At 37.5% G+C, this 20124-nt stretch overlaps 1 protein-coding gene across 1 annotated transcript in view; it reads right to left on the reverse strand.

Annotated features, from left to right (window-relative positions):
• Positions 1-20124, reverse strand: part of LOC150098029 (uncharacterized) — a 995665-nt gene that overhangs the window by 23139 nt on the left and 952402 nt on the right. The window contains exons 41-42 of the mRNA XM_090406661.1: positions 17539-17607; positions 1751-1966 (exon numbers count right to left, since the gene is read on the reverse strand). Coding sequence (XP_090262787.1) covers positions 1751-1966; positions 17539-17607 — 285 coding nt within the window. The remainder of the gene's footprint in view (positions 1-1750; positions 1967-17538; positions 17608-20124) is intronic.

Genomic DNA, 20124 nt, shown 5'->3' on the forward strand with positions numbered 1-20124 from the left:
TTCTCAGTAGCCATCTTTCAAGATATATACCAGCATCTAAAGGACTATACTTTCATTCTTTTCCCCTTCAGGTTTATATTTAATTACTTCCTTTTGTAGTTTTTCTTCTTCCATTCATTTTACATGTTCTCTCCAGTTCTTTGTGTTCTTTCATTTTTTCATTTAGTGTGCATATTTCATTTGGTTTGCAGGAAATTGATGAGGCTAGGGACTTGGATAATGGTGGACAAAGAATTCAAGTTCAAAGGGCATATTGCAAAAGTTGGTAAAATAGTCAATGAATTGCTTGTATGTTGAAAAACATGCTAACAAGTAAAGATCAGGAAGTTGTTATTCCTATTCATAAGGCTATGATTCAGCCACATCTTGACTACTATGCACAGATTTGGTCACCTGGGTTTCTTAGGGACCAGGGGGTGGTCAAAAAGATTGAGATGAGTGATGAAGATAGTGACAGGTCTGTGGAATACTCTCTATAATACAAATACACCTATACTCTCTAGCTTGAAGGTTTGTGGGTTACAAAGTATAGTTGATCGACTATACTTTGTAACCCAGAAAAGAGGGGACACGATAGAAACTTTTAAGATATTAAAGGAGTTTTATAAAATTGATGCAAATAAAAATTTTCAATATATGACAAATGGTCAGAGAACTAGGGGCCATCCATGGAAGTTGTGTAAGAGTGTGGTTAGTAGGGGTGTGCAGACCAGATTTTTTGAGTGGAAAGTGGTGAGTGAGTGGAATGGATTGCCAGAATTGGTTGTGAGTTCCCTTATGGTGAATGGATTCAAGGAGAGGTATGATGACTGATTTGGCTCTCTCGCAATGAGTCTTCGGACTCCATGGAGATGCCATAAATAATAATAATAATAAATTCTTTATGTTATTGTATTATGGAAAATTTATAGAAAGAAGCATTGGAGTTACCACATTTTTGGATAGGTGGTGTAAACTACCCATATTATGCAATATTTACCAGGGGAAATAAAATTCTGTCTCTTTTTATTATGATAGGTTTTCACATGGTTCCATCTTAGTTCATCGTGGTATTATGGTCAGCTGTAAGGATGACTGGAGAACAATCCCAGACAGAAGTCCCAATCAAGGCAGTTAACTTAGATAACGCTAACCACCTGGGTGGTAGTCATCTCTGGATTTTAGTTTCAATTGGTCTTTTGGTTATTAAGCTGCATGAGATTGGCGAAAAAGGAAAATAATAGCCTTTGGCTACACGATGATATAAAGAAGATGAGGGACTTTTTTTCTTATGTCTTTCTTACTATCTGTCTTTTCTTTCTTCTAACACTGTAAGGCTACTATACTACTTGAGGCCTTTGATGAACACTGTTTTACTTTTTTCACTTCAATTAAGGTCAAAACTGGTCTGGGTAGTGACATTTTCCATAATAACAATATACACACTTTTGAACTGAAGTGTGCTTTGCATTATGGAATACAATGACAATCAATATGAAGTCATCAGTCTATATATACAAATAGCCTAGTTATGAATATATACAATATATACAAATAGCCTAGATACTTCATGTGCAAATTTTGTTTGCTTACACCTGGATAAAGGATTAAACAAGAATATAGGATTAAGATAAAATCAAATATTTGTTTGCAACTGCATACTTCATGAAGGAATTTAAAAAAAAAATAAAATAAATAAATATATCTATATCTATATATATATATATAAAATGAAGTTTTTAAAAGTGATATTTAAAGAATTCCTTCCTACCTTGCATCCATCAAAGAGAACTAAAGGTCTGTATGAACGTGTACTAAACTCTTGACTGTTATCACCTAATAACTTAATAGCAGAATCATAGTTGAGACTCTGTTGATTGTACCATGACACAGAATTGATACAACTGTAAGTAAAATTCTGGTAAGATTCTCTGCTTAACAACCTAATAAATTTCATCTGCACAGGACCAACTGTTTCATAAGTAATCTGTTAAAGAAATAAACAATAATAAGAGAATGAGAGATATTGTAGTGGGATTAGTATAATGACTAATGTAAATGCATATCTTAATGTGCATTAATAATGCATTTCCTTCTTGCTGGGACATTATGGGTTGCTGATGCACAATGCATAGCCTCTCCCACCCCAATCTTCTCGTAGCATGGACTGTTTCCACAAATTGGGCTTTAGACAAATTGAGCCTTGTCTATCTTCTCTAGCAGGAGGGAATGCCAATAAGTCCTATGCATAGTAGATGATTTTCATCATCATTGATTGAAACATCACTGCCCTGCTTAGTGGAGGAGTGAAGAAACTATGAGGGTGGTCTGAAAAGTTCTCAGCCTAGCAATGAAAAAACGAATTTATAATTTCAAAATTATTTTTATTTTTCAACATAATCTCCCTTATGACTAATACATTTATTCCAGCGATGCTCCAGCGCCATTATCCCATCCCTATAGTGGTTCTCAGTAAGATCTGCAAAATGCCCCTCTACAGCTGAATGATAATAACTAATAATTAAGGAATTGACAGCATACACTAGAAATATAAATTAAATAAACTTTAACATATACTTTCCGATATTTTGGCAAACATCACGTTGCCATCTTCTTGGGAACTTATTACAAAGACAAGTGCACACAAGTACTACATAACAGCAAATGAGAACCGAAGCTAGGAAGCTAACGTTTTCCTAAAGTCCTGATGGTGCTCCCTGGCAGGCTATATTGGTAGTTCTTGGCCTTTGGACTGAAGTTCTTCTGATAAATGTTTCCCAAATGTGGGGCAGTCTCATGCATTCAAATTTGTTGAGGTTTGGCATGTTCCTAAGGGCTGAGGCTGATTCCATGAATAGTCTTTCATATTTGAACTTGCTGCGGTGTATTACTGTGGCTTTCTTCCATCTTATTCTGTGGCGAGTATCCAGAGCATGGTCTGCAAGCCCAGAGTGGCTGTACTGGTGAAATCGGATGTAATCCTTGTGTTCTGAGACTCTGATATTTGCTGTTTGGCCAAAGTAGGACAGTTTACAGCTGCAAGGGACCTGGTATACACCAGGTAGGTCTAGGGGGAAGTGGTTGGTCTTTAGTGGAGCAGATAAGGGATGCCAATTTTCTATGTGATCTGTAACAGGTGGTCAAGTCATGTTTTTTTTTTAAAATGGTTTGGAAGGTGGCAAATCCCACATTCAATTTGGATCATTAATTCCTCAGTCGGTAATTTCTTAGAAGCAATGCCGAAGTTGTGACCACGTGACAGAGCGTTGAGTGCTTCAGGCTTCAAGATAACTGAAGAAAGTTAACTACAGTGTTGGTTTGTAGTTTAGGTTTGGATGCCGAGTTCCAAACCACATTGCCAACGATATCAGATTCGATGTAGCCTGTGTTCTCACAAAAGCAAAGCCTCCAAAATCCAACTTATTCATTAGTGAATACAAGTCACTACAAGAAAATGAAGAAAAACAAAGAAATAGTGATCACCAAAGCAGATAAGGGGAATGCCACTGTGGTACTCAATCTTAATGACTAATTAAGATTGAGTACCACAGTAAGCTCAAGGTAAGTTCAAGGCTTTACTATTAGATCGATCCACTTACCTCCCTATTGGATATAATTCCACCAACTCTCAAATTAGAAAACTCCATAGGCTCCTTAAGAAGGTCACTTCTTGGCCTGTGGAGATTACCAACAGACTGAAACCCTATAACTCTAGACCCCCCTCCGCCCGCATATATGGGCTCCCAAAAATACATAAAGAAAATGTGCCATTACGTCCCATAGTGGATGGCATTGATTCCCCCACTTACAAACTAGCCAAGCATTTAGCCAAAGCGCTCTCACACTATACTGGCAACACACCATCACACATAAAAAACTCAGCCCACTTCAAAGCCAGTATAGAAAACCTTACACCCCAACATAATGACATAATGGTCAGTTTTGAACGTCTCCTCCTTATTCACGAATGTCCCCCTCAAAGAAACTTTAGAGCTAATCCAAGCTAAATTTCCTCCCAATATCTCAGCCCTATTTCAGTTTACAATGAACTCAGGCTATTTCGTTTGGTAGGAAAAATTCTACAAACAGATAGAGGGGACAGCCATGGGTTCATCACTTTCCCCACCCTTGGCTAACTTCTTTATGGAGACTTTTGAAGAGAAAGCCTTAATCTCAGCCCCACAAAAACCTACCATATGGCTTCGCTACATTGATGATGTGTTCGGTATTTGGCCACATGGCCCGGATTCACTCCTCTCCTTCCTAACACACTTAAACAACCAATACCCTAGAATCAAGTTCACCATGGAAAAAGAGGAAAACAATAACCTCCCCTTCCTAGATACACTAGTCACCTGCCAACCTGATGGAACCTTGGTTTTCTCAGTTTATAGAAAACCCCACACATACAGGCAGATACATTCACCAACAATCCCATCACCCCCCCCCCCCTCACAACAATATGGAGTTATTAAGACACTATTCAACAGGGCAAAAATAATCTGTTCAAATGATCAAGCCCTAACCACTGAACTAAATCACATCTGTGACACTTTCTCAGCCAATGGCTACCCCCCCCCCCCCAAAGAATCCAAAAAATACTTAACCCAGTTATCCACAACCCACAATCCCCTCCCCTTCACAAAAAAGATTACTCTAAATCCATCACCATTCCCTACATCCAAGGCACTTCAGAAAAAATCAACAAAATTTTAAAAAAACATGACTTGACCACCTGTTACAGATCACATAGAAAATTGGCATCCCTTATCTGCTCCACTAAAGACCAACCACTTCCCCCTAGACCTACCTGGTGTATACCAGGTCCCTTGCAGCTGTAAACTGTCCTACTTTGGCCAAACAGCAAATATCAGAATCTCAGAACACAAGGATTACATCCGATTTCACCAGTACAGCCACTCTGGGCTTGTAGACCACGCTCTAGATACTCGCCATAGAATAAGATGGAAGAAAGCCATACATCTGGATGCATGAGACTACCCCACATTTGGGAAACATTTATCAGAAGAACTTCAGTCCAAAGGCCAAGAACTACCAATATAGCCTGCCAGGGGGCACCATCAGGACTTTAGGAAAACGTTAGCTTCCTAGCTTCGGTTCTCATTTGCTGTTATGTAGTACTTGTGTGCACTTGTCTTTGTAATAAGTTCCTAAGAAGATGGCAACGTGATGTTTGCCGAAATATCGGAAAGTATATATTAAAGTTTATTTAATTTATATTTCTAGTGTACGCTGTCAATTCCTTAATTATTAGTTATCACCAGCGTATAAGCCTCTCAACAAGAAGCTGAATGATAAATGCATGTAAACACAAGAAATATATTTAATTAACCAAATATTTCGGTCTGGAAATAGCAGACCATCCTCAGTGGTATTACAAGAACAGTTATAAAAAATACAAGCTAGAATATTAACAATAGATCATTTAAAATAGAACACGCCGCATGATGCTATATCACTAAGTATGGAACGGAATATTTTGAAGTAGAGACATGATTGAAAAAAAAAAAAAATTAATGAGTAATCTTGATTAGACTTTCCCAGATTTTTGATATAGATATAAAGCCATTACGATTCAGGTTGGGATGATGGAGCAAGGCCTCCACGCTTTCCTTGAACAAATGTTCAAACCTATAACGGGATCTATGTAAGGGGCAAGTCCTGGTCCAAAGGATGTTGTGGTCAGTTTCAATCCCGTGCTGAGCCAATCCAGACTTTTCAGGTTTGTTGTGAAGAATGGAGGATTGATGTTCTTGGATTCTTTTTTCAAGAGAACGTCCAGTCTGTCCAAAATGGGATAAATCCCCCTCTACAGCTGCAGTTACCTCTTGATCTGAAGAAAAATGCTGACCAACAGGGAAGAGTTTTAGTTTGGAGAAAAGATAGAAGTCAGAGGGAGCCAAATCTGGGGAATAGGGTGGATGTTCCAACAATTCATAGTGCAGATCCCTTAATTTTCCCATTGCCAAAACACCTTTGTGGGCAGGGGCATTGTCCTGATGAAAGATTATTTTTTTTCTTCTGCAAACCAGGTCTTTTCTCACGAATTTTTGCATCAAGTCTGGTTAAAAGATTGGAATAATATTCCCTGGTTACTGTTTTACCTTTTTCAAGATAATTAATAAACAAAATGCCTTTAGCATCCCAAAACATCAATGCCATGACCTTTCCTGCTGATGGAATCGACTTTGTCTTCTTTGGTGCTGAACAACTGGCTTTTGTCCAGTGTTTTGACTGCTGTTTGGATTCTGGTGTGCAATAGTGAATCCAAGTCTCATTCATAGTAAAAAATCTATGCACAAAATCAGTTTTATTCTTGTTAAAATGCTCCAAGCACTGTTCAGAGATTTTCATGCGAGCACGTTTTTGATCTGCGATGAACAAGCCGGCACCCCATCATGCGCAAAGCTTTTTCATATGCAATTCTTCATGCAAAATATATCCTACACGTTCTTTTGAAATGTCTATAGTCTCAGCAATTTCGCGCAATTTGACTCACCGGTCATCCATACCATATCATGCACTTGATCAATGATTTCTGGTGTTGTTACACCTTTTGTACGTCCTTCATGTGGATCATCTTCAAGGCTGGTACGGTCATGTTTAAACTCGGCAGCCCATCTCTTAATTGTCGAAAATGAAGAAAGAGTGTCCATAAACTTTTATGAACATGGAATGAATTTCTTTTCGCATTAGACCTTCTTTTACAAAGAATTTTATAACTGCACGATACTCAATTTTATCCATTTCAAGGGATACAGACAACACTCTTGCTTCAGGCAGCTGTATAAAACAAACTACTTGATAGAACGACTTGAAATTTCACATGGATACTTATGACAGATGTACCAACTTAGAAAATCTTGCTGATAGTATTGCCATCTATGGTCAAGGCCGAGAACTTTTCAGACCACCCTTGTATTACCATGTTTGTCTCTAAAGCAGTCTTTGGTTTCTATCACAATCTTTGCAGAGCTAATGATGGCCTTTCTTGGTTCACTCTCCAAATGCAATTAATTAATTTACTAAGGAGTCTGGATCAAGGAAACGGGAGTGGTCAGACTGAAGAAGAGGTGTAGCATAGTAGCTAAAATGTTGTTGCTGGTAGAATGGCCACAAGCACTGTTTGAGGTAGTATGCCCAAAGATAATTGGTATAAGTGAAATATGGTTGGCTGAGGAAGATGTTATGTCGAGAATAGAAATAGAAGGATATATAATTTTCCAGGATAGAGAGAGGTGTGAAAAGAGGAGGGGGGGGGATGCTATTAATGACTGCAGAGGAATTGCATTTACAAAGTGTGGAAGTTGATAGTTCTTGCAGAGATTTTGAATCTGTGTAGTGTGAAGTTGAAAGAAACAGGCTAGTATATCTGATAGAATGCTGTCATAGGCCAGGAAATGCAGAGAATACTGATGGTGAAATGTTTAAGCAAATTAGTTGGGTATATAAAAAGAAAGTGATCCTGATGGGTTACTTTAATTACAGGGATATAAAATAGAATATAAGGAGGAAATAGTGTATGGGAACAAGGAAAATGAGTTTGTTGAATTTCTGAGAGAGAGAGAGAGAGAGAGATAAATACCTCAAGCAGCATGTGACTGAAGCAACTAGAGGCTTTAATGTTTTGGAGATTTGGTGTGGTGTAACTTCACAAGATATAGTTTTTAACAAGGTGTTGACACTGTCACCGGTTGATGAGAGTGATCATGAGGTGATTGTTTGAGAAGTGATGCAACAAGAAAAGGTTACTCCCAAAAATGGATATATATGGAAGTATAAAGCAGGCGATTATAGGAAGCTCTGTAGTCAGAATCAGTATGTTGGGTAGATGAGCTGAACAGAAAATATAAAACAAACTACTTGCATGAAAAATCACAGAGAGGTATCTGACAAAAGCAATAAATAACTGTATACCAAGGGTTAAGAGAGTAAATAGAGTAGGAGTGAAATAGAGGAACAGTGAAATCAAGCAAGTATAGAAATGGAGGAACAGTGAAATTAAGCTGTGCTGGAAAAGAAAATGCTATGGAGGAGGTACAATACAGTTTGGTGGTGATCGGATCCATGAACAGTATAAAGTGTAGACTAAAAAGGTTGATGGGCATGATAAAGAAAGAAAAAGTGCAGCATGAGAGGAGATTGACTAGTCAGGCCAAGGTTAACTCAAGGGAATTTTTCTGCTATATGACAAACAAGAGAAAGAATAATTATAGCAGTTTGACACTGGTCAATAGTCATGGCAGCAGAATAACAGTTGAAAAGGATATAGTGGAATTATTGAATGAACACTTTATCAGCATATATCATACTGGTGTAAATGATGCAGTGCAATATATGGAAGAGAGGAAAGCATTAGGAGAATTGGCAGTGAAAGAAACAGAGGTGCATCAAGTGTTGGTTGGATTAGATATTAATAAGACTGTGGAATGGATGCCATATCACTACATATTCTTAAGAATACATGGTGATATGTGCATCACTGCTCTTGACCTGGTTATTTAATGAAAATCTTGCAATGGGTAGGATTTCTTAGGAGTGGAAAGAAGGCAAAATAGCACCACTCCACAAGCATGATTCTAGGAGAGAAGTGTCCAATTATTATTATTATTTATTATTAACATCTGACCTCAATGGAGTCAGAGACTCATTGTGGGAGGTACACATTATTGCACACAATACTCATCCAACCATGCCTTAAAATGATCCAAAGTATCAACATTTACAACATGCACTCAGTTAATACATTTCACTCACCAACCACTCCTCACTCCTCTGTTCACACTTTCTTTATACAGTTTCCAGCAAAGGCCTCTTTTTCTACCCCCTCTCCCATTTTAAGAAAATTCTCTTCCATGTCAAGCTGTTAACAACCCCTGACTACCTTATATGTCTCAATCACATCAACCCTCTTCCTTCTATTCACAAGGCTTTGCAATTTACATTCTCTTAATCTGTCCTCATACTCCAAATTTAAAGACCACGACAAGCTTTGTGAATTTTTTCTTGACCCTTTCCAACATATCCTCGTCACCATGAAAACCTGGTGACCAGATCTGTGCACAATAATCCATATGAGGCCTGATCAACGCCTCATACAATGGCATCATAACCTCTTTATCTCTGGATGTCAGGGTCCTCAGCATCATTATCTGATGTAATGTCTTCAGAACTTGTGCAATGTGGCCTCTGAACTTCAGGTCTGTCCTTGTCCACCACCACTTCCAGATCTCTCATTTCCTCTACCTCCTTTAAAGTTTCTCCACCAAGTGTATACTCTGCATCCCATCATTGCTTACCATATTTCAAAACCTTACACTTGGCAACATTGAACTGAGAGTTGCACTTACCTGCTGATTCATGCAATCTATTCAATTCCTCCGGCAAGGCCATAACATCTGCTTGACTCTGCATTGCTCTCCCCAGTTTTGTATCATCTGCAAACAGCTGCATATCACTAGTTAAACCTATCCCAATATCATTAACATACAAACTGAACAACATTGGTCTCAAAACTATCCCAAAAGAGTAAGGTCACTGGTGATCCCTGGTACACCACTAGTGACCTTCCTCTTTTGGATACTGCACATCCCATATGCAACTTTCTGATACATATATGACAGCCAGTCACTGATCAAACTCAAAAGTTTGTTATTGAATCCCATCTGTTTAAATTTATTTACCAACTTGTCATGTGGCAGTCTATCAAAAGACTTTACAAATATACATACATACATATATATATATATATATATATATATATATATATATATATATATAAATTATTTTAAATGACTGATACCGAGAGATAAAGAGATGACATGGTTTATTTAAAAAGATACTACTAGTTTACTAGTTTTGTTGAATGGATCAACTTCTTCAGGTATCACAATCAAAGAAATATACAAAAAAACAGAGACTTAAAAATTACACTAACAGTACTAGTCCAAAAAAACCAGTAGTACGTTTTGAAAAACCTTAAAATGCACTACTGTTTTTTTGGACTAGTACTGTTAATGCAATTTTTAAGTCTCTGTTATTTTTTGTATGTTTCTTTGATTGTGATACCTGAAGAAGTTGATCCATTCAACGAAACTAGTAAATTAGTAGTATCTTTTAAAAAACCATGTCATCACTTTATCTCTCGGTATCAGTCATTTAAAATAATTTATAATATTTTATACCGAGTAAAATGAATAATCACAATATATATATATTTTTTTTTTTAATCGGCTAGGAGCATGTTTTATGTTCTCTTTCTTGGAGAAGATTTCAGAGAAAGGCCATGCTTTCATGACATAATATTCCATCATTATCCTACTCCCTGAGCATAAAAAAGCAGCAATATACTTGTCATAAAATGTATATTGTAAATATACATAAGTAAATTTCCACAAATATACTTATGATGGTTCATGTGCTTTACTGCTTCCATCATCACTTTGACTTGTTTCTAGTCCCTCTCCTTTATACTTACTGCATACAGGAGAGGAATACAAGGTTTTGCATTATTATTATTATGTAACCATTACTTTTAAGCTTGTTTTGAAAGAATCCATAAAAGAATCCATAAATGAATCCAAAATTATTGATTCAGGAAAAGTATTTATTTCTTTAAAAAAAGTCATCTACACCATTACAATAACAAATTCTGTTCACTCTCTCTCTCTCAAAATATGAAGTTAGAATTTTGTTTCCATTTCTAAGAACTAAAATTTTTGTTTCTGAAAATTTTTTTCTTGAATTATCAAGAACAACATTTGTTCTAAATATGTTCCAATAGTGATCCAAGAAATTCAGGACATCATCAGTATACAAGTTGTTTAACTTGTACGTATATATATAATTTGCTAAAAGTATACTATAAAATATAAAGTTATCTGAATTAAAATATACAGGCACTTGCAAGTAATGACACATTAGTAGGGTAATAAAGCATATTTCTGATAACAGAATCTTTTCAGGCTAATCTGAACATTGGATATCTGTTTGAACAATGAATATCTGTTTCGTAGGTTACTGAGTGAAAATTTATGCATTTGGACTTGTTTGTCCAGTTGAACAATCATAGACCACAATAACGATCATTCCTTGCCTTGAATACATTCAATGTTTGAGCACTCACCACCCACTCTGATAATGCATTCCACTCGTTAACCACCTGCCAAGCAAAAAATCTTTTTTCACTTCCTTATTCACATGACCTTTGTACAGTTTCCAGGGATGACCTCTCATTCCTACATCACTAATTATCCAATGCAATAATTCCTCTGTTTCTATTTGATAGGCTTCTCTCACTGACTTATATGGCTCAATCATATCACCTCCCCCTATCGTGCCAAGCTCTCAAGACTGTATTCCCTCAATTTGTTCTCATTCTCAATATTCCAGATTCCTGAGACAGTTATTCATCTCTGGGCTCTCTCCAATGTTTCCTTATCACCAGTATAATCAGGTGACCAGATCTGTGCACACACAAAATCAAAATCAAGCCTGATTAGTGCCTTATAGAGTGGGAGTAAGAATCTTACCTCCTTTTCCATACATAGGTGTATGAGTGTGAACATGAACAAAATGAAGGATAGAGTGCTGTATGGAGACTCTTAGTACGAGGTGTGTTAGTAGAGGATTTGACAAAATCACCAACCTGGTGCGACCATAAAGGATGTAACTGAGTCTATTAGAGAGCAAAAGGAAAGGGTGAAAGAAATGATTGTTGTGGCAGGTACGAATGATTTGAAAGGAGATAAAATGGAAATGATAGAAGACCTGAATGAATTGTTTTAGGTAGCAAAAGAAAAGAGCGAGAGAATTAGAATGATTAGTCTTTTGCCATGGTATGACAGTGAAATGTTTAAAAGGAGGGCCATAATTGCGAATGACTTTATGTGTGGGTTATGTATGACGAGTGGTGTGGAATTTGTGGATGTGTGGAGTGAGTTCGATGGGCGAAAGGATCTATATAAGATGGATGGCTTGCATTTGAATGGTTACGGTGTAAGGAGACTTGAGAAAGTGTTGCTGAATGTAATGGATGTGCAAATTCAGGGAAACTAGATTTATTAAGGGGGGGATAGATATACAGTCCTTAGGGAGGCAGTTGAATGTATGAATGAATATGATATGCCCGAGCGAATAAGGACAACAAATCAGAGTGGGATAGTTAATATAAGGCATCAAGGTAGGGTTGGGGCTAATGGGGGTCTTAAATTCATGTACACTAATGCTAGGAGTATTAGGAACAAGAAGGAGGAGTTTTTGGCCATGGTTGGCACTTTCAGACCACAGGTTATTGGTATTAGGGAATCATGGCTGACTGTAGATGATATAGCTAGTGGGACTGAATGTGATGGGTATAAGTGTGTTCAGGAATGACAGGGAGAATAAAATGGGGGGAAGAGTATTGTTGATAGCTGATGAGCTACAGCCAAGGAGAATAGAAGTTGAATTGCAGGATAGAGAAAAGAGCACATTTGAGGCCATTTGGTGTGAGATTGTGCCTAGCAGAACCAAATATACAATTGGGTGCTGCTATAGACCAGGATGGAAAAGACGGTGGTGACAGTATCCACAAGCAAATAGAAGAAATGAGTGGAAGGAGGGTAATAATTATGGTAGATTTCAACTATGGTCGCATTGATTGGAGTGAGGAGAGGACACACGGGAGGAAGGAATTGGATTTTATGCGGTTATTAAGGGATAACTATCTGCGACAGCATGTAATGGAAAATACTAGGGGTCAGAGAGTGCTTGACCTAGTAATTACATCTGAGGATTTGGCTGTAACAAATATGACCATTTTGCCACCAATTGGTGAGAGTGATCATAGGGTCTTGACTTGGGAGGTGGCTAAAGGTGTAGAATTTTCAATTAAGACAGGGTACATGTGGAATTATCGGGCTGGAAAGAATGACAAGCTTAGGAGTTTGATTGGTTCAGTGCCATGGCATGTACAACTGCAAGGGCTAGATGTTGATAGTGTATGGGAGGCAGTTAAGAAGTGTTTGCATGAAGCAATGGCTGACTGTAAACCTAGAGTCCGAATAATAAATCAAGTAGGGGTTAAATGGATGAATAACACCATTAAGCTTGAGCTGCAAAAAAAGAAACAACTATGGAGGGAATTTAAGGAGAATGGTGACCGGCAGGCACATGATATAAAGCGCAGGCCAGAAGGGTAACGAGTGTGGTAAGGAAAGCAAAAAAGGATTACGAAAGAACATTGGCCATGCAGGCTGAAGAGAATCCTAAACAGTTTTTTAGATATGTAGCAAGTAAAAGGAAAAATGTACATGGCAGAATGATTTTAAAGAATGCCGATAGTAGGGAGGTAACTGAATCAGTTGATATAGTTGACTTACTGAGTGAGCATTTTGCAAGCATATATCATTGCAGAAATGAATAAACCAGTAGATTATACGGGAATTGTGGTGAATAAAGTGGAGGTGAGTAGTCTATTGCATAACCTCAATGTCAATACATCTGTGGGATTGGATGGTATACAAGCTCGTGTTGTACGAGAAGGAGCTAAAGAATTGTCAGTACCCTTGACCATTTTGTTTAATTTGAGTTTCGGGTCTGGGTTAGTCCTGAGGGGAGTGGAAAGAGGGGAAATCAGTCTAATCGGTCGGTAATATACAACTGCTGTTGTATATTACTGACCGATTAGCATATCAGGAATCATTGTCAAGGTCTTAGAGAAATTAGTCAAGAAAAGAATACAGGATTGGATAGATGAAAATGGGATATTGTATGGGGACAACATGGTTTTGTGAAGGGTAGATCATGCCTCAGTAACTTGCTCACATTTTATAACACAGTGACGGCTGAACTGGATAGGGGTAATGGGTTTACAGTGATACTACTGGACCTTGCCAAGGCCTTTGATAGGATACCACATGGAACCCTAATCAGTAAACTGGAGCAGATGGGGATAGATATAGGGTTGGTGAGATGGATAGGAGAGTGGTTGAAGGAGAGATACCAGAGAGTGGTTTATGTAGGAGTGGAGTCTAAAAGACGGCTTGTGACTAGTGGTGTGCCGCAGGGCTCTGTTCTTGGACCACTGCTTTTCAATTTGTTCATCAATGATATAGGAAAGGATTTGAGAGGAAGTGTTCACTTGTTTGCTGATGATGCAAAGTTGGGTAGAGCAATTGTGAGTGCACAGGATGTCAAAATTTTACAGGATGATTTGGATAGTTTGGAGGACTGGGCTAGGAAAAATGGATGTCAATTTAATGTGGCAAAGTGTAAGGTTATGCACTTTGGGGTGAAAAGAATAGCAGCAGTATATCGCATTGGTGGAACTGTACTCCAGGAGATTGATGAGGCCAGGGATTTGGGAGTGTTGGTGGATAGGGAATTGAAGTTTAGGGGGCACATTGCAAAAGTGACTAAATCAGCTCATCAAATCACTTGGCTTCTGAAAAATACTTTAACATGCAGAGACAAACAAGTTGTTGTTCCTCTGTATTGAGCCTTGATAAGACTCCATCTGGACTACTGTGCCCAGTTATGGGCACCAGGGTTTCTTCGTGATGGGGAGGAAGTGGAGAGGATCCAGTGACGAGTGACCAAGATGATAGAAGGTCTGTAGAATGAACCTTATGAGAATAGGTTGAGGATTTGTGGGTTGCAGAGATTGGACGATAGGCGAAGGAGGGGTGATGTGATTGAGACATTCAAATTACTGAACGGTTTCTATAAGATTGATCCAGAAGATATTTTTGAAAATAAGACTGGTGGTGGGAGGACTAGGGGCTATGGATGGAAGCTGGGCAAGAGCGTGGTTGACAAGGGAGTTAGAGCTAGGTTTTTTACTTGGAGAGTGGTGAATGAGTGGAATAAGCTTCCAGAGTCTGTTGTGGGTGCTACGACCATGAATGAGTTCAAGGCAAGGTATGATAGATACTGTGTGAATGTCGAATAGTTGTTCTTAACATGATGTTAGGGCCTCCCTCGATGAGTCTGTTGACTCCTTGGAGTTGCCCGGAACAATAATAACAATAGCGTTCTTTGCATTATAGCAGCAATTTTCTGGCTAACCTTAACAACTTTCCCATGAACTTCAGTTACCTATCAACCAAGATCCCCAAATCTCTCATCTCCAATATGTTAACCCTCGTTCCATATTTTCTGGCCAAGAAACATAACTTGACTCTTGGCAACACTAAAATGACATTCCCATTCTTTAGCCTACAGCACCAACCTATTCAAATCATCTTGTAACAGCAACATGCCTAACATTGCTCTTCTCGATTTAGCATCATCAGCAAAAAATGAATATCTCCTTTCATACTGTGAACTATATCATTAATATATAAGTTATATAGCAGTAGTCTCAGAACAGAACTCTGGTAACAATCTGTATGCAGCACCTTTCTACACAACTTGCTGGTTGCTATCAGAAATCATCCCCATAATCAAGCTACCAAATGCCTATACATCACTATTTTGCTCAAGTTCAACAATTGTTTATCGTGTGGTACTTGATCAATGCACTAACTAAATTCAATTAAATCCTAATATAAGCATCTCCTGTATTTCAGTATATTAGTCTCCCCTATTAGAAAATGTAACCAAGTTATTACTAAAGCATGACTTCTCCTTAATAAGCCCATGCTGCTCTCTCAAAAGATTACCATTCTCATCAATCCAGGTTGTATTCTTTTCTAACCAGCCTCTCCAGAGGGTTTACAAGTGAGTGAGTGGGATAGTGATAAAAAAATATTGAATGTAGTTTCTCAAGTTCTAGAATTTATTAGAACAGCAAGTACAAGACATAAGGGTTGTTGTGAGCATTAGAGAATATATTGCAATTTATGCAGACTAACTAATGTCAGAAGCATCTAGAAAAGGGAGAGGAATTTTTTTTGGCATTAGTTTAATGTGGACAAAAGTTATAGGCACTAGTGAGACTTTCAATGGAAGATACAGTTATAGGGATAGAATGTAAGGGGCATGGTATTTTTAGAGAGCAAGCATAGAAAGAACCCGGTGGGGGGGGGGGGTTGCTAATAATGTCAGAAAGAATTGCAACAATGAGTTGGAGTTCAGTAGTAATGCAGAGATGCATCTGAGGCTATTTAATGTGAAATGACCAAGAACAAAATATATAATCGGTAGCAGGAAATACGCCAGAAGAGGAGCATTGTGGTTAACCATGGTAGCACATTGCCTTCAACCAGGGGAAAGTGAACAACCTTTTGGCAACCCTCAATGTGGATTACCAATCATATGAAATTTTTAGTTTTGATAGGGAAGATGTAGAAACACAGTGCATGTGAGTGTGAAAATTTAGGAAGCATCTTGGAGCATGACAAAATAATCTGCAAGGGAATGATGTTAGAGAGCATGGGATGGTCAAGGGATGTTAAGGAGGGAGTTTAAGATTTATACTGAGGTAGGGGAGATAAATCAAATAAGAGTTAAATTGATTAGTATCATCATTAAACAAAATTACAAAAAAATGTTGTGGAGAGTAATAAATAAAACAAAAGATGATCAGCAGGTTCATGAGCAGTGATAATGATCATTGTAACTAAAGCAAAATCAGATTATGAAAGGAAATTAGCTAAGTAGACCAAAGAATATCCCAAAAAGTTTTTCCATACAAGGTGAATAGAAGGAAGAAAAGTGACTATAGAAGAATAATTGTAATGAATGCTGATAGTAAGGAGATAAGAAAAGCAGAAGGAACAGATGAATTATTGAGTGATCACTTTGAGAGTGTGCATTATTTGAGATAATGCAGTGAGATCTGACACGATCTATGTAGGAATAGTGATAGATGAACTAGAATTAGCTGAAGGTATTTCAGAATTTTAATGGAAATACAGCCATTAGAATAGATGGGATAGTGACCCATGTATTAAAGAATGTGCAAGGGAAATGCCAGGCTGTTTAATTTATGGATCAGCTGGTGATGTCCTATGAGAGACATAGTAGCTCTGTTGTAAAAAGGAAGCTCAAAGACAAAAGCAGAAAATTATTATCATTATTATTATACGGCACCTGCATGGAGTCCGAAGACTCATCTAGGTGAGCTTCGGACTCCAAATTCTTAATTTTTTAGATACTCATAAACAGAAGACAGTAATAATGTTCATTACATTTCTGTTATTATTGTGACAGTATGCTTAAGAAGAAGGTAGAACTACACATCAGAAATTCATCACTCGATGTGAGACCACTGGCCCACTAATTGGAGGCCTGAAGTGGCTTGAAAAAGTTCCATGTTTGGTCTCCAGAGCAGGGTTTCTAGAATGTATGAAAAATAGAAAAAAGGGAAAAAAAAAAAAAACCTTAGCCACCCATGAACACAGAAATAAACATTAGTATAACTGCAATTTTTGTGTTTCTTCCCCTCCACTTTGCAATAAGCTTCTGGTCAGCTGCTATTTGAGAACTTAAGAATTTCTCTTAGGCTCACCTGCATTTCAGTTTGAAGTATGTTAGTTCCACCTTTAATCACTGAAGATAGTTGAAATAATACATCTAAATCTTAATAAAGATAAAATAAAGAATACTGCTTACCTTAAATCCACCTCGCAAGGTGCTAAACCATTTATCATTCCTTTCTTTTCTCCAAGGTATATTGGGCATCTGTTGAAGATAAAAATTCATGCATTCAGATCTTCATCACACACACACACACACACACACACACATATATTTTTTATGAAGAATTGAATGACTAGAACCGAGATTTAAGTAAAAAGGTTTTAATATAAAAACACGACTAGTTTCGGCCTGTAACAGCCTTCATCAGGTGACATTATAAAAGAAATAAAAAAGAAAAAACACTAAACACTGAAGGTTAAAAGACTATGAACAGCATAGAGAGTCTCTATACATAATTAGCATGAAAACGTTGTAGTTGTATTTAAAGCTGTTCTTCGTTTGTTGCATTGTTGGGAGAGTGCATGCTTGCAGCATCACGTGAACGTCAGTACATGATTACAGCTGAATGACTATCTGGGAAGTTGTAGCTCAAGTTATTATTTAGATGAACAGGATTGAAGATGATTTCTCTAGATTCCACAATTTTTCTCTCTAGTTCATCATTGCAATGGAAGATGTTAGTAGATTTTTCCCAGCAGACTTTGGTTTTCATTATTAGGATTAGCCGAGAAAAGGATATGACTTGATAATGCACTGACTTGCTGTCTCTTGTAAGTAATGTCCCTCATGTGTTCTTCCATAGTATATATATATATATATATATATATATATACTTCTCATCCTAGAATGTTATAACCTATCAATCTGGTTCTACCAACTTCCTGTAGACCAAAGAAGTTGAAATAAGTATGAGGCAGTACTAGATTTTGGAGAACCTTGAAATACTAAGTTAATAACTCTGGATCTTCCTTTGGTCCTGATTATACTTTCACTCTTCTATATAAATACTTTCTACCACTTGTGACATTGTGAGTCACTCAGGCAGATGGTTTTGTCTACTTCTTCTATCAGTTATTGGTCCACATAACACAGTTGGATATAACTGTTCCATTTAAGTCGAGACTGGGATTCTGTGCAAATTAGTCATTTTTCCTATATCATTTTCCACAAAAGTGTGTCACAACAGCACCTGAAGTAAAATGAGGGACATTTTTGCATCGAAAGAGACATGGCTTTGTTCCATAAAATTACCAGAATCTAGGCAGCATTGTATTATTCAGAAATGTTGTACCAATGGGTGCAACATAGAAGTCTTGCACCCATTGGTACAGAATAATGCAGCTGTTTCTCCTTGTATAAGGGCCCAAATGTCTGGGTGTGTATATAAGGAGAAACAGCTCAAACCATTATAATTCTACTTCTGAACTTTGCAGCTGGGATAATGCATTCAAGCGTAAGGCATCACAAGCATCTGCCATTCCACATTCATCAATACAACTTGAAAAAAAAAGGGGGGGGGGAGGGAATAGTGTGATTCATTGCACTATATCATGTACTTCCAATAATTGACAGACACTAGTTCACAATATTTTTCGTTACTGGTCTGTCACAGTCCATACTATCCACACGAGGCTAGCATTGCATGTCATAACTGGTGATTGGCTTATGTGCAGCTGCCTTTCTGTTAAAAATGAGCTTGCAGGATTTTATGTAGTGTCTTACTACTGATGTGCACTCTTAGGGATCCTGGTTCACTATTTTCATACTACATGGTTGAGATTTTCATACCATTGCTTTTAGTTCTTTGATTACTTCTGTTGCAGTATTATTTAGTTGATTTTTATATAGTTCACTGCAATATCTTGTTCATCTGTGTATGATTTCAGTCTTGTCCATCAATACTTTACCATCTTCATCTTTGACTGCTACTGATCCTGTTTGCCACTTCTCATTGACAATTCTTATACGTTTATAGACCTCTTTGGTTTTGTGTTCTCCATAGTACTGTTCAATGTCTTTGCATTGGTCCTCCAGCCATTTGGCTTTATCAGATCTTGCTGCTATCTGTACTTCATTGCATTTTTGATGGTATAACTGGTCTGCTGCTTCTGAATTCTTTCTTTTAAGTTTCAGTTCTCTTTTCTCTTGTACCAATTTCAGGGTTTCCTGAGTTATCCATTTCTTATTGATCTTCTCTTTTTCAAGAATTACTTCCTCTACTGCTTTTTTTAGTACTGTAGTCAGTCGTTCTGCTCTTGTGTTTATATCTTGTTTTCAACTTGTGGTCTTAAGCTTAGTTTCCAGTATGTTTTGATATGCTGTTCTTAGCCTGTGTTCATTTAGTCTTAAGATGTCTCTAGCCTTTGGAACTTTCCTTTGTATTTCTGTTTCAGTTTTATTCTTATATTCGCAATCACTAAGCTGTGGTCTGAATCAATATCAGCTCCTTGGAATGATCTGCACTGTTGAACTGATGTTCTCCATTTCTGATCTATTAATAACAGGTTGATCATATTCCTATGCCTGCCATCGAAGGAGTGCCATGTCTATTTACGACAATCTTTTTGCTGGAATTTGGTATTGCAAATCATCAAGTTGTTATCAGTGGCAAATTTCAGAAGCATCTCTCTGTGTTCATTTCTTTTTCCATATCCAAATTTTCCCATAACCTTTTCCCATCCTGTGTTATTTCTGCCAATCTTTGCATCCCAGTCTCCT

Source organism: Typopeltis vanoorti, chromosome 16 (genome assembly GCF_054136105.1).
Source record: "Typopeltis vanoorti isolate ZY-2024b chromosome 16, IOZ_Tvanoo_1.0, whole genome shotgun sequence".
Taxonomy (NCBI): Eukaryota; Metazoa; Arthropoda; class Arachnida; order Uropygi; family Thelyphonidae; genus Typopeltis; species Typopeltis vanoorti.